Here is a 22,299-nt window from a genome sequence, read left to right as displayed (position 1 = left end):
CACCTGGATGGATACATGAATAAGGAGGAAATAGAGGGATATGGACTGGGTAAGGGCAGAAGGTTTTTTTTTAGTTTAGTTAAGGCATCTTGATCAGCATGGGTTTGGAGGGCTGAATGGCCTGTTCCTGTCAAGTACATTTCTTTGTTCATTGTTCCTGGAGATCATTGTAGTCCCAGAGTGGTTGGGGACAGGGCAGGACAGTGTCCAGCTGACACCCCGGCAGTGACTGGTTGAGCACTGTAACTATACCGGGGCAGTGCCAACAGTGTGGGGCCTAAGTGGGGAAATTCAGCACTGTCAGAGGGTCAGTGCTGAGGGAGTGCTGCACTGTCAGAGGGTCAGTGCTGAGGGAGCGCTGCACTGTCAGAGGGTCAGTACTGAGGGAGTGCTGCACTGTCAGAGGGTCAGTGCTGAGGGAGTGCCGCACTGTCAGAGGGTCAGTGCTGAGGGAGTGCCGCACTGTCAGAGGGTCAGTGCTGAGGGAGTGCCGCACTGTCAGAGGGTCAGTGCTGAGGGAGTGCCGCACTGTCAGAGGGTCAGTGCTGAGGGAGTGCCGCACTGTCAGAGGGTCAGTGCTGAGGGAGTGCCGCACTGTCAGAGGGTCAGTGCTGAGGGAGTGCCGCACTGTCAGAGGGTCAGTGCTGAGGGAATGCTGCACTGTCAGAGGTTCAGTGCTGAGGGAGTGCTGCACTGTCAGAGGGTAGGTACTGAGGGAGTGCTGCACTGTCAGAGGGTCAGTGCTGAGGGAGTGCTGCACTGTCAGAGGGTCAGTGCTGAGGGAGTGCCGCACTGTCAGAGGGTCAGTGCTGAGGGAGCGCCATACTGTCAGAGGGTCAGTGCTGAGGGAGTGCCGCACTGTCAGAGGGTCAGTGCTGAGGGAGTGCTGCACTGTCAGAGGGTCAGTGCTGAGGGAGTGCCGTACTGTCAGAGGGTCAGTGCTGAGGGAGTGCCGCATTGTCAGAGGGTCGGTACTGAGGGAGTGCTGCACTGTCAGAGGGTCAGTGCTGAGGGAGTGCTGCACTGTCAGAGGGTCAGTGCTGAGGGAGTGCTGCACTGTCAGAGAATCAGTACTGAGGGAGTGCCGCACTGTCAGAGGGTCAGTGCTGAGGGAGTGCCGCACTGTCAGAGGGTCAGTGCTGAGGGAGCGCCGCACTGTCAGAGGGTCAGTGCTGAGGGAGCGCCATACTGTCAGAGGGTCGGTACTGAGGGAGTGCTGCACTGTCAGAAGGTCAGTACTGAGATATAAATTATATATTTCACTGTGGACACATGATATTCTGTACCCAGTTGTCTGGATTATTTGCCTCACTATATCTCCTTTTGACTTACACATTGGTGATGAACAGGTATAAGGAATCAATGTAGTAAATGCATTGATTGGCAACTACCAGTTAACTAACAAACAACAGTGGGTTTAATAGTACTTACAATTATACACAGAGTCCTATAATCGACGTGTTCATTCTCAGCTCTCGGAACAACTTGACTCTAAAAGCACACACTCCTCTCTGATACCCCTGCGCTCATTCCCTATTGGGTAATTGGATTACATGAACCCTCCAATGTTCACCCCACAAACAGCCCAACTACTACATTACTCCCCCTTCAAGGCCCTTATTACACAGTAAATTGGTAACATATATAACTTTCAAAACAGTAGCAACAATGAAAGGGCAGCATGGTGGTACTGGTTCACAGCGCCAGGGACTCGGGTTCAACTCCAGCCTTGGGTCACTGTCTGTGTGGAGTTTGCATGTTCTCCCCATGTCTGTGTGGGTTTCCTCCGGGTGATCCGGTTTCCTCCCACAGTCTGAAAGACGTGCTGGTTAGATGCAGGTGTCGGAATATGATGATAAGGGGAATTTCACAGTAGCTTCATTGCAGTGTTAATGTATGCCTTACTGGTTACCAATGAATAAATTTTACTTCATTGACAGTGCTAAATTCTCCCTCAGTGTACCTGAACAGGTGCCAGCTTGTGGCAACTAGGGGATTTTCACAGTAACTTCATTACAGTGTTAATGTAAGCCAAGTTGGTGACTAATAAATAAACTTTTCTTTGACAGAGTTTATCAGAAACTCAGTCTGTCAAGAGACTTCCTCTTTCTCTGGCAGCGATGTAGCTCAGCTGGCTGAGGTTTGACTATGGAATTAGTTTGGATTGGACTTCCTTCACTCAGACTCTTTCCTGGTTCCAGCACATCACTTCTCACCATCTCCTCCATTTCACTGGGGACAGCACTCACTTCACTCCTGGGACAAACAATAACATTATTTACCGGTACAACCAGATCAGCCAGTAACACTGGTTCCCTGTGATGGCTCCCTTTCTGCAGATAATCTGCGTTTCCTCAGAAACTTGTCCTATATTTTCACTTCTTAGGGCAGTGGCCGCATCCTGGCAAAAACAACTCCCAGGACGCAAATTACTCTGCTTCCAAATATCATCATGAAAACTGGAGTGTCCTTCTCAAAAGATTCTTCTATCTTTGACAGAGTCATAGAGGTTTACAACATAGAAACAGGCCCTTCAGCCTAACCTGTCCATGCCACCCCTTTTTTTAAACCCTGAAGTTGTTCCCAATTGCCCACATTTGGCCCACATCCCTCTATACCCATCGTACCCATGTAACTGTCTAAAATTGTTCTTGACAGACAAAATTGTACCCGCCTCTACTACTACCTCTGGCAGCTTGTTCCAGACACTCACCACCCTCTGTGTGAAAAATTGTCCCCTCTGGACACTTTTGTATCTCTCCCCTCTCACCTTAAACCTATGCCCTCCAGTTTTAGATTCCCCTGCCTTTGGGAAAAGAAATCGACCATCTAGCTGAGCTATGCTTTTCATTATTTTGTAGACCTCTAAAAGATCACCCCTCAGCCTCCTACGCTCCAGAGAAAAAAGGCCCAGTGTATCCAGAAACTCCTTATAACTCGAAACATCAAATCCCAATAGCATCCATAGCATCCTAGTAAATATTTTCTGCACTCTTCCTAATTTAATAATGTCCTTTCCACAATAGGGTGGCCATAACTGTACGTAGTATTCCAAGTGTGGCCTTACCAACGTATTGTATAACTTCAACAAGACGACCCAACTCCTGTATTTAATGTTCTGACCAATGAAACCAAGCTTGCTGAATGCCTTCTTCACCACTCTGTCCACCTGTGACTCCACTTTCAAGGAGCTATGAACATGTACCTCTAGATCTCTTTGTTCTGTAACTCTCCCCAGTGCCCTACCATTAACTGAGTAAATCCTATCGTGGTTCAATCGAACAAAATGCATCATCTCGCATTTGTCTAAATTAAACTCCATCTGCCATTCGTCAGCCCACTGGCCCAATTGATCAAGATCCCATTGCAATTCTAGATATCTTCTTCACTGTCCACTATGCCACCAATCTTGGTGTCATCTGCAAACGTTCCAAACACGCCTCCTATATTCTCATGCATATCATTAATATAAATAACAAATAACAGTGGGCCCAGGAGCAATCCCTGAGGCACACCACTGGTCACAGGCCTCCAATTTGAAAAACAACTCTCTACAACCACCCTCTGGCTTCTGTCATCAAGCTGATTTTTTATCATTTGGCTGGATCCCATGATTTTTTTGACCTTATGTACCAACCTATATCAGCTATATATCAGCTTCTCGCTGGCATTTTCATCTTCGACATGCCCAGACGGGGGTCATGTCATGTGAAGTGGGGGGGTGGGGGGCCAGGGTGGAGGGCGGAATCAGAAATTGAACTAGACTAGCTTGATAAATATATTGGCTATGAGAGCAGGCCAGAGGCAGGGAAATCTGCATTTCACAAGAATTTGTGTCTATTTATTGAGATCCTATTAGATTTTTTGAAATGTCTGTTTTCTGTGCGAGCGGGTTGAATGTTTGGTGGAGATGTTGTGTTCCAGTCACAGAGTGATAGAGGTTTACAGCATGGAAACAGGCCCTTCGGCCCCACTTGTCCATGCTGCCCTTTTTTTAAGCCTGAAGCTAATCCCAATTGCCCACATTTGGCCCATATCCCTCTATACCCATCGTACCCATGTAACTGTCTAAATATTTTTTAAAAGACAAAATTGTGCCCATCTCTACTACTACTTCTGGCAGCTTGTTCCAGACACTCACCACCCTCTGTGTGAAAAAATTGCCCCTCTGGACACTTTTGTATCTCTCCCCTGTCATCTTAAACCTGTGTCCTCTAGTTTTAGACTCCCCTACCTTTGGGAAAAGATGTTGACTATTGAGCTGATCTACACCCCTCATTATTTTATAGATCTCTATAAGATCACCCCTCAGCCTCCTACGCTCCAGAGAAAAAAGTCCCAGTCTATCCAGCCTCTCCTTATAACTCAAACCATCAGGTCCCAGTAGCATCCGAGTAAATCTTTTCTGCACACTTTCTAGTTTAATAATATCCTTTCTATAATAGAGTGACCAGAATTGCACACAGTATTCCAAGTGTGACCTTACCAATGTCTTGTACAACTTCAACAAGATGTTCCAACTCCTGTATTTAATGTTCTGACCAATGAAGCCAAGCATGCCGAATGCCTTCTTCACCACTCTGTCCACCTCTGACTCCAATTTCAAGGAGCTATGAACATGTACCCCCTAGATCTCTTTGTTCTGTAACTCTCCCCAACACCCTACCATTAACTGAGTAAGTCTTGCCCTGGTTCAATCGACCAAAATGCATCACCTCGCATTTATCTAAATTAAACTCCATCTGCCATTCGTCAGCCCACTGGCCCAATTGATTAAGATCCCATTGCAATTCTAGATATCTTCTTCACTGTCCACTATGCCACCAATCTTGGTGTCATCTGCAAACGTACTAACCATGCCTAATAAATTCTCATCCAAATCATTAAAATAAATAATGAGTAACAATGGACCCAGCACTGATCCCTGAGGCACACCGGTGGTCACAGGCCTCCAGTTTGAAAATCAACCCTCTGCAACCACCCCCTGTCTTCTGTCATCAAGCCAGTTTTGTATCCATTTGGCTACCTCACCCTGGATCCCATGTTTTTTTTAACCTTATATACCAACCTATATCAGCTATATGTCAGCTTCTCGATGGCATTTTCATCTTCAACATGCCCAGATGGGCACTATGCATTTCTTCAACCATTAACTCTCTCCTGGTTATGGGGACAATCATGCTCACTCACCATCCTCATAACTGAGCTCATCTTTCCTGAATTGATAATACTTCATTTCCTCTGAAGCCCTCTCACTCCACCATCCAAGCACTATCATATGTTTAATAGAACATAGAACATAGAACGCTACAGCACAAACAGGCCCTTCGGCCCACAAGTTACGCCGATCATATCTGTACCTACCAAGCCATAGAACTATCTGTAACTCCCAATCCCATTAGATCCCATATACTCATCAAGAAGTCTTTTAAAAGACCCCAGCGAGTTCGTCTCTACCACCACCGATGGCAGCCGATTCCACTCATTCACCACCCGCTGAGTGAAAAACTTACCCCTAACATCTCCTCTGTACTTGCTTCCCAGCACCTTAAACCTGTGTCCTCTCGTCGTGACCATTTCAGCCCTGGGAAATAGCCTCCGAGAATCCACCCTATCTATTCCTCTCAACATTTTATAAACCTCTATCAGGTCGCCTCTCAACCTTCGTCTCTCCAGGGAGAAGAGACCTAGCTCCCTCAACCTATCTTCATAAGGCATGCCTCCCAATCCAGGCAACATCCTTGTAAATCTCTTCTGCACCCTCTCAATAGCTTCCACATCCTTCCTGTAGTGAGGCGACCAGAACTGCGCACAGTACTCCAAGTGGGGTCTGACAAGGGTCTTATAAAGTTGCAGCATTACCTCCCGACTCCTAAACTCAATCCCTCGATTAATGAAGGCCAGTACACCATACGCCTTCTTGACCACATCCTCCACCTGCGAGGCCGATTTAAGAGTCCTATGGACCTGGACCCCAAGATCCTTCTGCTCCTCAACACTGCTAAGACTCCTACCCTTGATATTGTACTCCTGCATCCCGTTGGTCCTGCCAAAATGGACCACTACACATTTATCTTCACATTTACACATTTAATCTTCCATTACAGTGGCTCTCAATTAGTCCGGTATTTAAGCTGTTGTACTGTCACAGGTAAAGAGTTCAGCAAGTTTAAAGCTATTACAATCTCTTGCAGGATGAGAGGGGGTGGCGTGCTTTTGGGTAACTGGAGACTGCTTAAGGCATCTGCACTGGCATTGTGAGCTCCTGTCAATGTTCAAAGATGTACGTGTAGGCTAACAAGACAGTGCCCATTGTTATACTGCAGCAGAAGTAATTTTTGGAATCGCATTGTCCTCCATGAAAAGCCTTAAAAGTGTCTTGTGCTCTGTGATGTCAGTAAAATGTCTCCAGTATATGAACAGATGAATATTCTTGATGCCAAAATTAACAGCGAGGCCTTTTCCTATCTGGAAGTAACCTCTTGTTGTGTCTGATAGGCTTCCCTCAGTGTCCTAGACCCAACCATCTTCAGTTGCTTCATCAATGACCTTCCCTCCATCATAAGCTCAGGAGTGGGGATGTTCACTGATGATTGCACAATGTTCAGCACCATTTGCAACTCCTCAGATACTGCAGCAAATCTGGACAATATCCAGGCTTGGGCTGACAAGTGGCAAGTAACATTCACAGAATCATAGAATTTGTGTTGCGCAAATGCCAGGCAATGACCATCACGAATAAGAGACACTCTAACCACCACCCCTTGACATCCAGTGGTTTAACCATCACAGAATCCCCCACTGTCAACATCCTTGGGGTTACCATTGACCAGAAACTCATCTGGACTCACCATATAAACACAATGGCTACAAGAGCAGATCAGAGGCTAGGAATACTGCGGTGAGTAACTCACCTCCTGATTCCCCAAAGCCCATTCACCATCTACAAAACACATGTCAATAATGTGAAGGAATGCTCCCCACTTGCCTGGGTTGGTGCAGCTCCAACGACGCTCAAGAAGTTTGACACCATCCAGGACAAAGCAACTCCCTTAATTGGCACCACATCCACAAACATCCATTCCCTCCACCATTCAGTAGCAGCAGTGTATGCAGCACTGCAGCAACTCCCCAAAGATCCTTAGACAGCACCTTCCAAACCCTCTATCACCTCCATTTAGAAGGAGCAGGGCAGCAGATAAATGGGAACACCACCACCTGCAACTTCCCCTCCAAGTCACTCACCATCCTGACTTGGAAACATATCACCATTTCTTCGCAGTCACTAGATCACAGTCCTGGAATTCCCTTCTTAACGCCTTGTGGATCAACCCATAGAACATCAACTGCAGCAATTCAAGAAGGCAGCTCACCACCATCTCCTCAAGGGCAATTAGGGTTGGGGCATAAATGCTGATCTTTTCATGGACTCAGCTCCACTCACCCGCCCACTCACATAACCCTTGATTCATAGAATCATAGAAAAACTGCAGCACAAACAGGCCCTTTGGCCCACAAGTTGTGCCAATCTTATGTCTACCTACTAGGCTTTCCTGTAACTCTCAATCCTATTAAGTCCCATGTACTCATCCAGAAGTCTCTTAAAAGAGCCTATCAAATTTGCCTCCACCACCACCGACGGCAGCCGATTCCACTCACTCACCACCCTCTGAGTGAAAAACTTACCCCTGAAATCTCCTCTGTACCTGGTCCCCAGCACCTTAAACCTGTGTCCTCTCGTAGCGACCATTTCAGCCCTGGGAAAAAGCCTCTGAGAATCCACCCGATCTATACCTCTCAACATCTTATAAACCTCTATCAGGTCACCTCTCATCCTTCATCTCTCCAAGGAGAAAAGATCAAGCTCTCTCAACCTATCCTCATAAGGCATGCCCCCCAATCCAGGCAACATCCTTATAAATCTCCTCTGCATCCTTTCAATGGCTTCCACATCCTTCCTGTAATGAGGCAATCAGAACTGCTCACAGTACTCCAAGTGGGGTCTGACTAGGCTCTTATGAAGCTGCAACATTATCTCCCGACTCCTAAACTCAAATCCCTCGATTAATGAAGGCCAGTACACCATATGCGTTCTTAACCACATCCTCCACCTGCGAGGCCGATTTAAGAGTCCTATGGACCCGAACCCCAAGGTCCTTCTGATCCTCTACACTGCTAAGAGTCTTACCCTTGATATTATACTCCTTCATCCCATTGGATCTGCCAAAATGGACCACTACACATTTATCCGCATTAAAGCCCATCTGCCACTTCTCCGCCCAGTCTTGCATCCTATCTACGTCACACTGCAACTTCGGACATCCCTCCGGACTATCCACAACATCACTAACCTTCGTGTTGTCTGCAAACTTACCAACCCATCCCTCCACTTCTTCATCCAGGTCATTTATAAAAATGACAAACAGCAAGGGTCCCAGAACAGATCCCTATTCTCAATGCTCCATCCAGTCTTCTAGAACAGTGTGAAAATTTATAATTTTCCGAAGAGAGGCACATCTACATCTGAAGCCTGGACTGAATCAGAGAATCACACAGCACAGAAGAAGCCCCGGCTTCCATAGTTCCTGCCTTCCATTCTGCGCAAACTTTCCTGTTTCCTCTCCCCGCCCCTATCTGTGTGCTTGTTTACAGCCAGTCACATTTCTAACTGCTCTGAAGAAGAGTCACATTCCATTTGAAACATTAACTCTGGCTTGGATTCTCCAGCCTCACCTGTCCAAGTTCACCTGTCCCGACTCACCATCTGGATTTACTTGTGCCATCTCACCTGTCCCGACTCATCTGTCCAAATTCACCTGGACTGACTCACCTGTCCCGACATACATGTCCCATCTCACCTGTCCCGAATCACCTGGACTGACTCACCTGTCCGGATTCACCTGTCAGAACCAGGAAGTCCTGCTCTGATTAGTGGAAACATTTGCAGGAAGTAATGCCTAGCCCTCTCCCTCCCCTGTCCTTCCTCTCTGTACCTGCCCTCCGCTCCTATGGCTGATTTCCGCGATCCCGGTAGTTTCCAGGCGGTGGATCTGAGCAGCATTGCCAGGAATGAGGGTGGGAATGCGGGCGGGACGGGCTTGGCTGAGGAGGGGAAAGCTGCGAGAGGAAGCCAGACCTTCAGTGAGAAAGATGTCCAAAGCCCGGCTCCATCATCTAACTCCCTGATGGATTACAAACTGAGAAAGTTCTTCGTGCTGCGGGTAAATTAACGCCACCTTCTGTCCCTCACCCTCCCTGCCTCACTCACTCTCCCTCATTCATCCTCACCCTCCCTGCCTCACACTCCCTCATTCACCCTCCCTCCCTGCCTCACTCTGTTTCAGGGAGGTTCCATTGGACATGCAAGATGTTGTGTTCTGTTTGGTCTCCAATGTTGGGAAGTTGGAGACTGGGCTGAACTCTGTCCGTCTCGCTTCCTTCTCCACCTTTTGGTGTCAAGCTTATACAACAGCAAATTTCATTTATATAGCATCCTTATTCTAGTAATCACGCCTGTACACACATACGTGAAAGGCAAGGAAGACCAACTTGTCTACCTGTGACTTAGATACAAGCTTTAAGGGACCATGTTCTAAATTCCAATCATTTTTAATTTTGGAGACATGGGAATACTAACCTTTCTGATTTTCAGAGAGGGCTGAAAGGGAACAGTGACAAAATGACAGAATTTAACATCAGTAATTGTGAGATGATGCACTGTGGTTTGTATATTGAATCATAGACTTTTACAGTGGCAAAGGCTATTCACCCCATTGTTTCTGTGCCAGCCCTTTGAAATAGCTAACTAGTGGATAGAGCCGTGAAGGAGACCAATAGTATGTTTGCGTTTATTAACAGGGGGTTTGCGTTTAAGAGCTGTGAGGTTATGCTGCAACTATACTGGACCTTGGTGAGACCACATTTGGAATATTGTGTTCAGTTCTGGTCACCTCACTATAAGAAGGATGTGGAAGTACTGGAGAGAGTTCAGAGGAGATTTACCAGGATGCTTTCAAGTTTGGAGGGTAGGGCTTATGTGGAAAGGTTGATGGAGCTGGGGCTTTTCTCTTTGGAGCGGAGGAGGATGAGGGGCGACTTAATAGAGGTTTATAAGATGATGAGAGGGATTGATAGAGTGGACGTGCAGAGACTATTCACTTGGATGGATGTAGCTGTTACTAGGGGGCATAACTATAAGGTTCATGGTGGGAGGTATAGGACGGATGCCTGAGGTGATTCTTTACTCAGAGAGTGTTTGGGGTGTGGAATAGACTGCCTGCTGTGATAGTGGAGTCGGACACACACTTTAGGAACTTTCAAGCGGTTTTTGGATAGGCACATGGAGCACACCAGAATTATAGGGAATGGGATAGCTTGATCTTGGGATTGGACATAGCTCCACACAACACTGAGGGCCGAAGGGCCTGTACTGTACTGTACTGTTCTGTGTTCTAATTACACTGTCCATATCCCAAGGTAGGATGTGATGTGGGACTGGGACTGGAATTACTATTTAGTATGTGTATCAATTATTTGAGCTCAAAAATTACTTTATGCTTTGCAGATGACTCCAAATGGCAGGTGTGTGGTGAAAGAGCAGGGCTGAGATACAATGCAGAAAGACATTTAATTTTTCAGAATCAGTGTACAACTGAAAAAGACAAATCAGGACATTTGCTAAACATTCCATGAATATTAGTTAGGTTTCAGCTGAAATACTGTCCAGTTGTGGGCATTGCACTTGAGGAAGGATAGCACGACAGTGCAGAGGAGATTTACTGGAGTGGGACCATAGACGTGGGCCTTCAGTTAATGTAGAGAGGCTGAATTGGAGCTGGGATTGTTCTCCTTAGAGCAGAGAACTTTAAAGGGAATAGCAAACAGTACAGCACAGGCCCTTTGCCCCACCAAACCTGCGCTGCCACGTGACGCCTTTCTAAATTAAAGACCTTTCGCCTCTACACAGTCCGTCTCCCTCTATTTCCTCCCCATTCATGTATCTGTCAAGATGTCTCTTAAATGTTGCTATTGTATCTGCTTCTGATGCCTCCTCTGGCAGTGCATTCCAGGCACTCACCACCCTCTCACATCTCCTTTAAACTTTCCCCCTTTTACCTTAAACCTATGTCCCTGAGTAATTGACATTTCTACTCTGGGAAAAAGACTCTGACTATCCTTTTAAAGAGTTCTTCAAAATCAAGAAGTATTTGATAGACAAATGAAGAGAAACTGTTTCCAAGTGGCATAAATGTCAATAACCAGTGCACATCGGTTTAAAATAATTGGCAAAAGAGCCAGAGTATCATGAGGAAAATGTACACAACGAGTTGTTATGATCTGAAATACACTGCTCTGAAGGGAATTGGGTAAATACGTGATAAGGAAAACATTGCAGAGCTGTGAGGAATGAGCAGGAGAGTGGGACTAACAAAGCACTGTGGCTTATTTTTAGATGAATACAATTGAAGAGAGAGAGGTTTTGTTAAACTTAGATCAAACTGTTTTTGATTTTGGTCTTCATATTTTAAAAATGATGCTGAGGCATTGGAGAAGCTACAAAAATCTTAAAGGGACCTTACTGGAAATGACAGCAATCAGGGAAGATTTGCAAAGAGGGACTCATTTCTCTGGAAAGCTGATCGGGATATTTAAAACTCTGGGAAATGGTTTGACGGGATAAACATGGAGAAGATATTTCCACTTTTGGGGAAACCCAAAACTAGGCTCTTCCCGCTGGTGGGATCTCCTGGTCCCCTCATGCAGGTTCCATGGTGACAAAGTGTGCAAGCCGTTCACATTGGCAGGACTGGAATATCCTGCTGTCAGCCAATGGTAAGCCACCACTGCCACCCCAAAATAGACTATGGGTCAGGAGGGAAACCAAACCCTCGGAGCCATTCATATAAAAATTGTCTCTACAAATCCAACTGAGAATTCAGGGGTGTGATGAGAAAATGACACTCATTTCCACAAGTTGAAGTGAATAGTATCGATATGTTTAAGAGGGAGCTGGAGAAATATATGAGAGAGAAAGGAATAAAAGGATGTAGTGATCGGGTGAGAGGTGAAGAGGAGGTGGGAAGGGATTGTATGGAACAGAAACACTGATCTGGACCAAATGGGCCAATGACCTATTTCCATGTTGTATAATCGATGGATGATCTATGGAAGTATATAAGAAAAGACAAGAGGAAGGTATTTGGCCATTTCAAGTCTGCTCTGTTATTCAATCAGATGACAGTTGAACTTTTATATCAACTCCACTTGTCCATCCTATCCCCTTATTGCTGATTCCCTCAGTATCCAATGATCTCTCATTCTCAATCTTGAGTATACTCAGTGATTAAGAACCCACAGCTCCACAGGCACAGAATTCCAAAGATTCACAACTCTTTCAGTGAGGCAATTTCTCCTAATCTCAGTCTGAATTGATCAACTCCTGATCCTGAGATTACATACCAGGTTCTCCATTCTGTACTTGGAGAAACAGCCTTGCTGCATCTACCCTTTTAAGGTCTTGAAGAATTTTATAATTATAATTTATAATCACTTCATATTTTTCTAAACTTCAGGGAATGAAAGCTCATTTTGCACAATTCTTCTCATAAGATAATGTTCTCATCCCAGGAATTTGTCTTGTGAATAAGAACATAAGAACATAAGAAATAGGAGCAGGAGTAGGCCATCTAGCCCTTCGAGCCTGCCCCGCCATTCAATAAGATCATGGCTGATCTGAAATGGATCAGTTCCACTTTCCTGCTTTCTCCCCATAACCCTTAATTCCCCTGTCTATCAAAAATCTATCTACCCATGACTTAAATATATTCAGCAAGGTAGCTTCCACCACTTCAATGGGCAGAGAATTCCAGAGATTCACCACCTTCTGAGTGAAGAAGTTCCACTGCAACTCCGTTCTAAATTGCCCCCCCCCCTTATTTTGAGGCTGTGCCCTCAAGTTCTGTTTTCCTTTCTAAGCGGAAAGAATCTCTCTACCTCTACCCTATCTAGTCCCTTCATTATCTTATACGTCTCTATAAGATTCCCCCTCAGCCTTCTAAACTCCAACAAGTACAGGCCCAGTCTATTCAATCTCTCTTCATAAGCTATATTCTTGCATCTCTTCTAAGACAAATATGATCTTCCTTAGGTAAGAAAGCCAAATATGTCTGCAGGTTCTGGGTGTGGTCTCACCAATATGTTGTATAATTTCAGCAAGATTTCCTTATTCTTGTATTCCAATCCCTTTGTAATAAACTCTCTCATATTCACCGGAATTCTGTCGTCCCGCCCACCATGGGAATCGGAACGGATGGGGGACAGACACTGGAAAGGTCTGTTGACCTCAGGCTCAACCCAAGACTGTAAAATCCCACCCATTATTTGCCTTCACAATTGCTTGCTGCACCTGCATGTTAACTTTTTGTGATTCCCTCGGATTTCATATCATTTAATAGTCTCTTAGCTTTTAAAAACTATTCTACTCCAATTTTTTACAGCAAAATGGATAATTTCACATTTCACTACATTACAGAGGTAAGGTATCTAAATGGACACAAAATTGGCTTCTTGACAGAAGCCAGAGGGTGGTTGTAGAGAGTTGTTTTTCAAACTGGAGGCCTGTGACCAGCGGTGTGCCCCAGGGATCAGTGCTGGGTCCACTGTTATTTGTCATTTATATTAATGATTTGGATGAGAATATAGGAGGCAGGGTTAGTAAGTTTGCAGATGACACCAAGATTGGTGGCATAGTGGACAGTGAAGAAAGTTATCTCCAATTGCAACGGGATCTTGATCAATTGGGCCAGTGGGCTGACAAATGGCTGATGGAGTTTAATTTAGACAAATGTGAGGTGATGCATTTTGGTCGATTGAACCAGGGCAGGACTTACTCAGTTAATGGTAGGGCACTGGGGAGAGTTACAGAACAAAGAGATCTAGGGGTACATGTTCATAGCTCCTTGAAGATGGAGTCACAGGTGGACAGAGTGGTGAAGAAGGCATTTGGCATGCTTGGTTTCATCGCTCAGAACATTGAATACAGGAATTGGAATGTCTTGTTGAAGTTGTACAAGAAATTGGTAAGGCCACACTTGGAATACTATGTACAGTTCTGGTCACCCTATTATAGAAAGGATATTAGTAAACGAGAAAGAGTGCAGAAAAGATTTACTAGGATGCTATCGGAACTTGATGGTTTGAGGTAAAAGGAGAGGCTGGATACACTGGGACTTTTTTCTCTGGAATGTAGGAGGCTGAGGGGTGATCTTATAGAGGTCTGTAAAATAATGAGGGGATAGATAGTCAATATCATTTCCCAAAGGTAGGGGAGTCTAAAACTGGAGGGCATAGTTTTAAGGTGAGAGGGGAGAGATACAAAACTGTCCAGAGGGACAATTTTTTCACACAGAGGGTGATGAGTGTCTGGAACAAGCTGTGAGAGGTAGTAGTAGAGGCGGGTACAATTTTGTCTTTTAAAAAACATTTAGAAAGTTACATGGGTAAGATGGGTATAGAGGGATATGGGCCAAATGCGGGTAATTGGGATTAGCTTAGGGGTTTTTTTTAAAAAAAGGGAGGCATGGACAGGTTGGGCCGAAGGGCCTGTTTCCATGCTATAAACCTCTATGACTCTATGACTCTGCACTCCATCTGCCACCATTTTACACAATCTCTTAACCTACCTGTACTACTTTGCAGTCTCTTTGTCCTCCTTCCCATTTACAATTCCCACCTAATTTTGTATTGTCAACAGGGATGCATTACAACCAGTCACTTGATCTGCATTAAGTTGTAAATAGCTGAAGTCCAAACACTGATTGCATTAGCCAATCCTCATCACCCTGAAAATGGCATGTTTATTCCTACCCTTTTTAAACAATGGAACCACATTTGCATTCCTCCAGTCTTCCAACTCCCCTGTGTCTAATGAAGATTGGAAAATAATCCTCAGAGCACCTGCTATTTCTTCCCTGATCTCCTTCAACATCCCAGGGAACAATCCATCCGGCCCTGGCGACTTTTCCACTTTCAAGGATTCCAACTCCTCTCACTCTTCCTCTCTTGTTATGATTATTTGATCCAACATTTCACACTTTTCCTCTTGAATTATTATATATGCATCATTCCTTTTTGTTGTGAATAAACAGACAAAAGACTCATTTAAAACTCTTCCCATATCTTCTGCATCTTCACACAACTTCCCTTCTTCATTTCTGATAGGTCCCATTTTACCTTAACTATCCTTTTGCCCTTTATATACTGGCTATCTTCGGTCAAAGAAGACAGAGGATAGCAGTGGAAGGGTGTGTTTCTGAATGGAGGGCTGTGACAAGTGGTGTTCCTCAGGGATCAGTGCTGGGATCTTTGCTGTTTGTAATATATATAAATGATTTGGAGGAAAATGTAACTGGATTGATTAGTAAGTTTGCGGACGACACAAAGGTTGCTGGATTTGCAAATAGCGATGAGGACCATCAGAGGATACAGCAGGATATCGATCAGTTGGAGACTTGGACAGAGAGATGACAGATGGAGTTTAATCAGGACAAATATGAGGTAATTTTGGAAGGTCTAATACAGATAGGAAATATACAGTAAATGGCAGAACCCTTAAGAGTATTGATAGGCAGAGGGATCTGGGTGTACAGGTACACAGGTCACTGAAAATGGCAATGCAAGTGGAGAAGGTAGTCAAGAAGGCATATGGCATGCTTGCCTTCATCGGCCGGGGCATTAAGTTTAAAAATTGGCAAGTCATGTTGCAGCTTTATCGAACGTTAGTTAGGCTGCACTTGGAATATAGTGTTCAGTTCTGGTCACCACACTACCAGAAGGATGTGGAGGCTTTGGAGAGGGTACAGAAAAGATTTACCAGGAAGTTTCCTGGTATGGAGGGCATTAGCAATGATGAGGTTGGAGAAGCTTGGTTTGTTCTCACTGGAACGACAGAGGTTGAGGGGCGACCTGATAGAAGTCTACAAGATTATAAGAGGTATGGACAAAATGGATAGTCAGAAGCTTTTTCCCAGGGTGGAAGAGGCACAGGTTTAAGGTGCGAGGAGCAAGGTTTAAAGGAGATGTGTGAGGCAGATATTTTACACACAGAGTAGTGAGTGCCTGGAACTTGCTACCGGGGAGGTTGTGGAAGCGAATACTTTAATGACTTTTAAGGGGCATCTTGACAAATCCATGAATAGGATGAATGGAGGGATAAGGTCTGTGGATGGGTAGGGAGTTTTAGTTCAGCCGGGCAGCATGGTTGGTGCAGGCTTGGAGGGCCGAAGGACCTGTTCCTGTGCTGTAATTTTCTTTGTTCTTTAAATCTTTGGGTTTCTTTAATCCTGCTTAACATATTTTCATGGCTTCTCTTTGATTTCCATTTTTTTTCTTGATCCCTGTACTTTCTGTACTCCTCTAGGTGATCTGCAGTGTTGAGCTTTCTACGGTTATCATAAGTTTTCTTTTTCTGTTAAATCTTCCCTTGTGTTTTTTAGACAATCATGGAGATTTAGATTTGTCAATACCATTCTTATTTTTGGAGGGCACATGTCGGCTTTGTACCTCAAGGATCTCACTTTTTACTGCTTCCCACTGGTTTACCACTGATTTATCCTTTAGCAGTCTTGTCAGCCAAATCACTTCTTAGTTTTGGAAAATTTCTTAGTTTTGGCCGAATCCCTCTAAACCTTTCCTATCCGTGTATCAGTCCAAATGCCTTTTAAATGCTATCAATGTCCCTGTCTTAACATTGGTGAGGCCGCAGCTGGAGTACTGTGTGCAGTTTTGGGCGCCGCACCTGCGCAAAGATATTTTGGCCTTGGAGGGAGTGCAGAGGAGGTTTACTAGGCTGATACCGGAGTTGAGGGGGTTGAGCTATGAGGAGAGGCTGAATAAACTGGGCTTGTACTCGTTAGAGTTTAGAAGAATGAGGGGAGATCTCATTGAGACGTATAAGATGATGAATGGGATGGATAGGATAGAGGTGGAGAGACTCTTCCCGCTCAAAAAAGACAGTAGGACTAGGGGGCACAGCCTCAAGATAAAGGGGGGGCGGTTTAGAACGGAGTTGAGGAGGAACTTCTTCACTCAAAGGGTGGTGAATCTCTGGAATTCTCTGCCCGTTGAAGTGGTGGAGGCTGCCTCGCTAAATTTTTTTAATTTTTAAATTTTTAAAATATTTTTAAGAAGCGGGTTGATGGGTTCTTGATAAGAGAGGGGATTAAGGGTTATGGGGAGAGGGCGGGAAAGTGGAACTGAGCAGCGACAGATCAGCCATGATCTTATTGAATGGCGGGGCAGGCTCGAAGGGCTGGATGGCCTACTCCTGCTCCTATTTCTTATGTTCTTATGTCCTTATGTTCTTAACCAATTTTTTCAACAGCTCATTCCACATACGTACCACCCCCTGTGTAAAAAAGTTGCTCCTCAGGTTACTATTAATTCTTTCCCCTCTTAACTTATACCTATGCCCTCTAGTTCTCGATTCCCCAACCTTGGGAAAAAGACTGATTGTATTCACCCTGTCCGCGCCTCTCATGATCTTATACACCTCTATAAGGTCACTCCTCAGTCTCCTACGCTCTGAAGAAAAAAGCTCTAACTTGTCCAATCTCTCCAGATAACTCAGTCCCTTGAGTCCTGGAAACATCCTTGTAAATCTCTCCTGCACTCTCTCCAGTTTAATAACATTTTTCCAACTCAAGGCAACCAAAACTGAACACAATACTCCAGGTGCAGCCTCTCCAAAGTCCGGTACAGCTGCAACTTAACTTCCCAACTTCTATACTCAGTGCCCTGACTGATGAAGGTCAGCATGCCAAAAGTTTTCTTCACTGCCCTATCTACCTGTGACCCCACCTTTAGAGAACCGTGCACCTGAATAATGATTGGAATGCAAATCTTTACAGCTAATCAAGTCTTAAAGGTACAGACAATGTGTGTGGAGATAGCATTAAGCACAGGTTAAAGAGATGTGTATTGTCTCCAGACAGGACAGTTAGTGAGATTTTGCAAGTCCAGGCAAGTCATGGGGGTTACAGATAGTGCGACATGAACCCAAGATCCCGGTTGAGGCCGTCCTCATGTGTGCGGAACTTGTCTATCAGTCTCTGCTCAGCGACTCTTCGCTGTTGTGTGTCGTGAAGGCCGCCTTGGAGAATGTTTACCCAAAGATCAGAGGCCAAATGCCCATCACCAACAGGAAGAGAACACTCTTGCCTGGTGACTGTCGAATGGTGTTCATTCATCCATTGTCATAGCGTCTGCATGGTCTCCCCAACGTACCATGCTTCGGGACATCTTTTCCTGCAGCATTCCAATCATTATTCTGTAAATTGAGTTTGTGTCTTTATATGCCCTGTTTGTGAACAGAACTCCCATTTACCTGATGAAGGGGCAGCGCTCCGAAAGCTAGTGGTGTTTGCTACCAAATAATCCTGTTGGACTTTAACCTGGTGTTGTGAGACTTCTTACTGTGTTTACCCCAGTTCAACACCGGAATCTCCACATCACTTCGGGACCGGAGCAGGTAATCCAGGCAGGCACTCTGCCCACCTACTCATCAAACAACATCAGGCAAACCTGCCATTGCGCTGGATGCTGCCCAGCTCAACAAGCAGAGTAACTGGTTACACATCCCATCACCATTAGTGGGATCTTTCTATACATTTGCTAGTTGTGCTGAATGCCTGTGGGATATAAATAGCAGCCATGCTCCAGGTGAATGATTGATAACCGTACATTTTCAGCAGTAGATGTTTAGTCTGTCTGTAGACCCTCAGTTCCTAGCCTCAATTTAATTTAATCTTCCCACAGCCAGGGACATTTGACCAAGCATTGGCAGATATCAAAGCACATATTAAACAGCAAGATGATGGAGCTTTACATAGCACCTGGCTTCTGACTGAGTGAGTATAAATATTTTATACCTCTCTGCAAATACTTCATCTCGACAGCTACACTGACAATCTGTGTTTAAGATTATGACCCATCTCTAATGGGATGTGACTGGTGGATGCCATTACTGATCCATGGTACCTCACTGAGTTCACTGTATTAAACCAAATAACACTTAGTCCGGTTCAGTTTCTGGTCAATGGTAATTCTCAGGGCGTTGATAATGGGGGATTCAGTGATGATAATGTCATTGAATGTCAAGAGCTGATGGTGATATGGCGATAGTCATTGCCTGAGACTTGTGTGTTGTGAATGTTATTTACCACCTGTCAGCCCAAGCCTGAATATTGTCCAGATCTTGCTGCATTTGGACGTGGACTTCTTCAGTAGCTGAGAAGTTGTGAATGGTGCTGAACATTGTGCAATCATCAGCGAACATTGCCAGTTCTGATCTTATGATGGAGAGAACGTTATTGATGAAACAGCTGAAGTTGGTTTAAGCCCAGGATACACAGAAACATAGAAGATCGGAGCAGGAGAAGGCCATTTGGTCCTTCAAGCCTGCTCTGCCATTCATTTAAATCATGGCTGATCATCCAACTCAATAGCCTAATCCTGCTTTCTCCCTTTGGTCCCATTCGTCCCAAGTGCTATATCCAGCTGCCTCTTGAATACATTCAATATTTTGGCATTAACTACTTCCTGTGGTAATGAATCCCACAGGTTCACCACTCTAGCTGAAGAAATGTCTCCTCACCTCCATTCTAAACAATCTACCCTGAATCTTCAGACTGTGACCCCTTGGTTCTGGACTCCCCCACCATCAGGAACACCCTCCCTGCATCTACCCTGTCTAGACCTGTTAGAATTTTATAAGCCTCTCATTCATCTGAATTCCAGCGAAAACAATCCTAACCTGGTCAATCTCTCCTCATACATCAGTCCCACCATCTCCAGAATCAGCCTGGTAAACCTTCACTGCACTCCCTTGAGAGCAAGAACATCCTTGCACAAGGACACCAGCTCCCACTGCACGCTCCCCTGTCTCAATTTACAGCCATTCAGGTAGTAATCTGCTGCCTTGTTTTTGCTTCCAAAGTGAATAACCTCACATTTATCCAAATTATACTGCATCTGCCATTGATTAGCCCACTCACCCAACCTGTCCAGATCATTCTGAAAGATCTCTGCATCCTCATCACAGTTCACCCTCCCACCCAACTTGTTATCATCTGCAAACTTTGAGATGTTACATTTTGTTCCCTCATCCAAATCATTAATATGTATTGTGAATAGCTGGGGTCCCAGCACTGATCCATGTGGCACCTCACTAGTTACTGCCTGCCAATTAGAAAATGGTGCTGAACATTGTGCAATCATCAGCGAACATCGCCAGTTCTGATCTTATGATGGAGAGAACATTATTGATGAAACAGCTGAAGTTGGTTTAAGCCCAGGATACCCAGAAACATAGAAGATCGGAGCAGGAGAAGGCCATTTGGTCCTTCAAGCCTGCTCTGCCATTCATTTAAATTCCTACTCTTTGTTTCCTCTCCACCAACCAGTTTTCCATCCATCTCAATACACTTCCCCCAATCCCACGTGCTTTGATCTTGCACAATAATCTCTTGTGCGGGACTTTGTTAAATGCTTTCTGAAAGTCCAAATATACCACATCTACAGATTCCCCCTTGTCAACTCTACTAGTTACATCTTCAAACACTTCTAACAAATTTGTCAAACATCATTTCCCCTTCATTAATCCATGCTGACTCTGTCTGATCCTGACACTGTTTTCTAAATGCTCCGCTATAAAGTTCTTGATAATGGATTTGAGAATTTTCCCTACTGCCGATGTTAAGCTTTCTGGTCTATAATTCCCTGTTTTCTCTCTACTTCCCTTTTTGAATATTGGAGTGACATTCACTACCCTCCAATCTGCAGGATCTGTTCCAGAGCCTATAGAATCCTGGAAAATAACCACCAATACTAATCCACTATTTCTAGACCATTTCCTTAAATACTCTGGGATGTAGATTATCAGGCCGTGGGGATTTATCCGCCTTCAATCCCATCAACTTTCCCAGTACCATTTCTCTATTAATATTGAGCCAATAACATTGGGCCTGTACTCGTTAGAGTTTAGAAGGCTGAGGCAGGGATCTTATTGAGACATATAAGATAATGAAGGGGCTAGATAGGGTAGAGGTGGAGAGATTCTTCCCGCTTAGAAAGGAAAGCAGAACTAGAGGGCACAGTCTCAAAATAAGGGGGAGGGGGGCACTTTAGAACAGAGTTGAGGAGGAACTTCTTCACTCAAAGGGTGGTGAATCTCTGGAATTCTCTGCCCGTTGAAGTGGTGGAGGCTGCCTCGCTGAATATATTTAAGTCACGGGTAGATAGGTTTCTGATAGACAAGGGAATTAAAGGTTATGGGGAGAAAGCAGGAAAGTGGAACTGATCCACTTCAGATCAGCCATGATCTTATTGAATGGTTTCAGTGGGTGGGGAAGGTGATGTTCAATGGGGCCAGGGCTGTTTGGTGGGGAGGAGGTGTGGTGTCAGGGAGAGGTATAGGAAGTGGGTTTGGACAGGAATGGAAAGTCTGCTCCCTGATAACATATCAGAATAAATGCTGTAATAACTCTGAATGTGACTCATTGTGGCATGGAATTGCAGAGGGTTTATTACCATCAATACTTATATAATCATGGGTCTAATAGATATGGATACATATCTCTATTCTTCCCTCTCCAACTAAGGTTCCTCTCTGAACCAGGCAAGCATTGGCTAGGCTTTCCACACTGGCACTCAGCAATTGCCCCTTTAAAGATGGCACACCACCACAGGGACACTGAACATCCCAGATTTGCCCATTCCCTGAAACGGTCAGTGTGAAAGGTTGAATAGGTTTGGACTTTATTCCCTGGAGCGTAGAAGAATGAGGGGAGATTTGATAGAGGTGTATAAGATTTTGATGGGTATAGATAGAGTGAATGCAAGCAGGCTTTTTCTACTGAGGCTAGGGGAGAAAAAAACCAGAGGGCATGGGTTAAGGGTGAAGGGGGAAAAGTTTAAAGGGAATATTAAGCCAACAATATTAATATTGGACCTAAGGGGTGGGATATTCCCAATATGTTTCTAAATGTCATAACGGGGTGAGTGGGAGTGCTCTGTTTTCGGTGAGTTCAGCACCGCAATCTTCCGGCAATCTGTCAATTTCTTTAACAGCTGCTGGGAGGGGCAGAGTGTAAAAGACCTGGTGAAGCTGGCTCGCGTGCTTGGGTGCCATTGCCCCCAGAGACATCAGAACCCTTCACCGATGGCACTGTTACACCCCGCTCCACCCCCCGCACCAACATGGATCACTGGGATCAGGTCATCAGGGCACCTCTGAGTCCACTG

General features: G+C 44.9%; 1 protein-coding gene across 1 annotated transcript in view; it reads left to right on the top strand.

Annotated features, from left to right (window-relative positions):
- Window positions 1-8,950: 8,950 nt before the first annotated feature.
- Window positions 8,951-22,299, top strand: part of LOC145341193 (tumor protein p63-regulated gene 1-like protein) — a 66,158-nt gene continuing 52,809 nt past the window's right edge. Inside the window, exons 1-2 of the mRNA XM_080186121.1 lie at window positions 8,951-9,221; window positions 18,814-18,905. Coding sequence (XP_080042247.1) covers window positions 9,009-9,221; window positions 18,814-18,905 — 305 coding nt within the window. The 5' untranslated portion in view covers window positions 8,951-9,008. The remainder of the gene's footprint in view (window positions 9,222-18,813; window positions 18,906-22,299) is intronic.

The sequence above is a fragment of the Carcharhinus amblyrhynchos genome, chromosome 3 (assembly GCF_965287045.1).
Source record: "Carcharhinus amblyrhynchos chromosome 3, sCarAmb.v2.hapA, whole genome shotgun sequence".
Taxonomy (NCBI): Eukaryota; Metazoa; Chordata; class Chondrichthyes; order Carcharhiniformes; family Carcharhinidae; genus Carcharhinus; species Carcharhinus amblyrhynchos.
The sequence above is the reverse complement of the archived record's forward strand: the minus strand, read 5'-3'. Positions and strand labels throughout refer to the sequence as shown.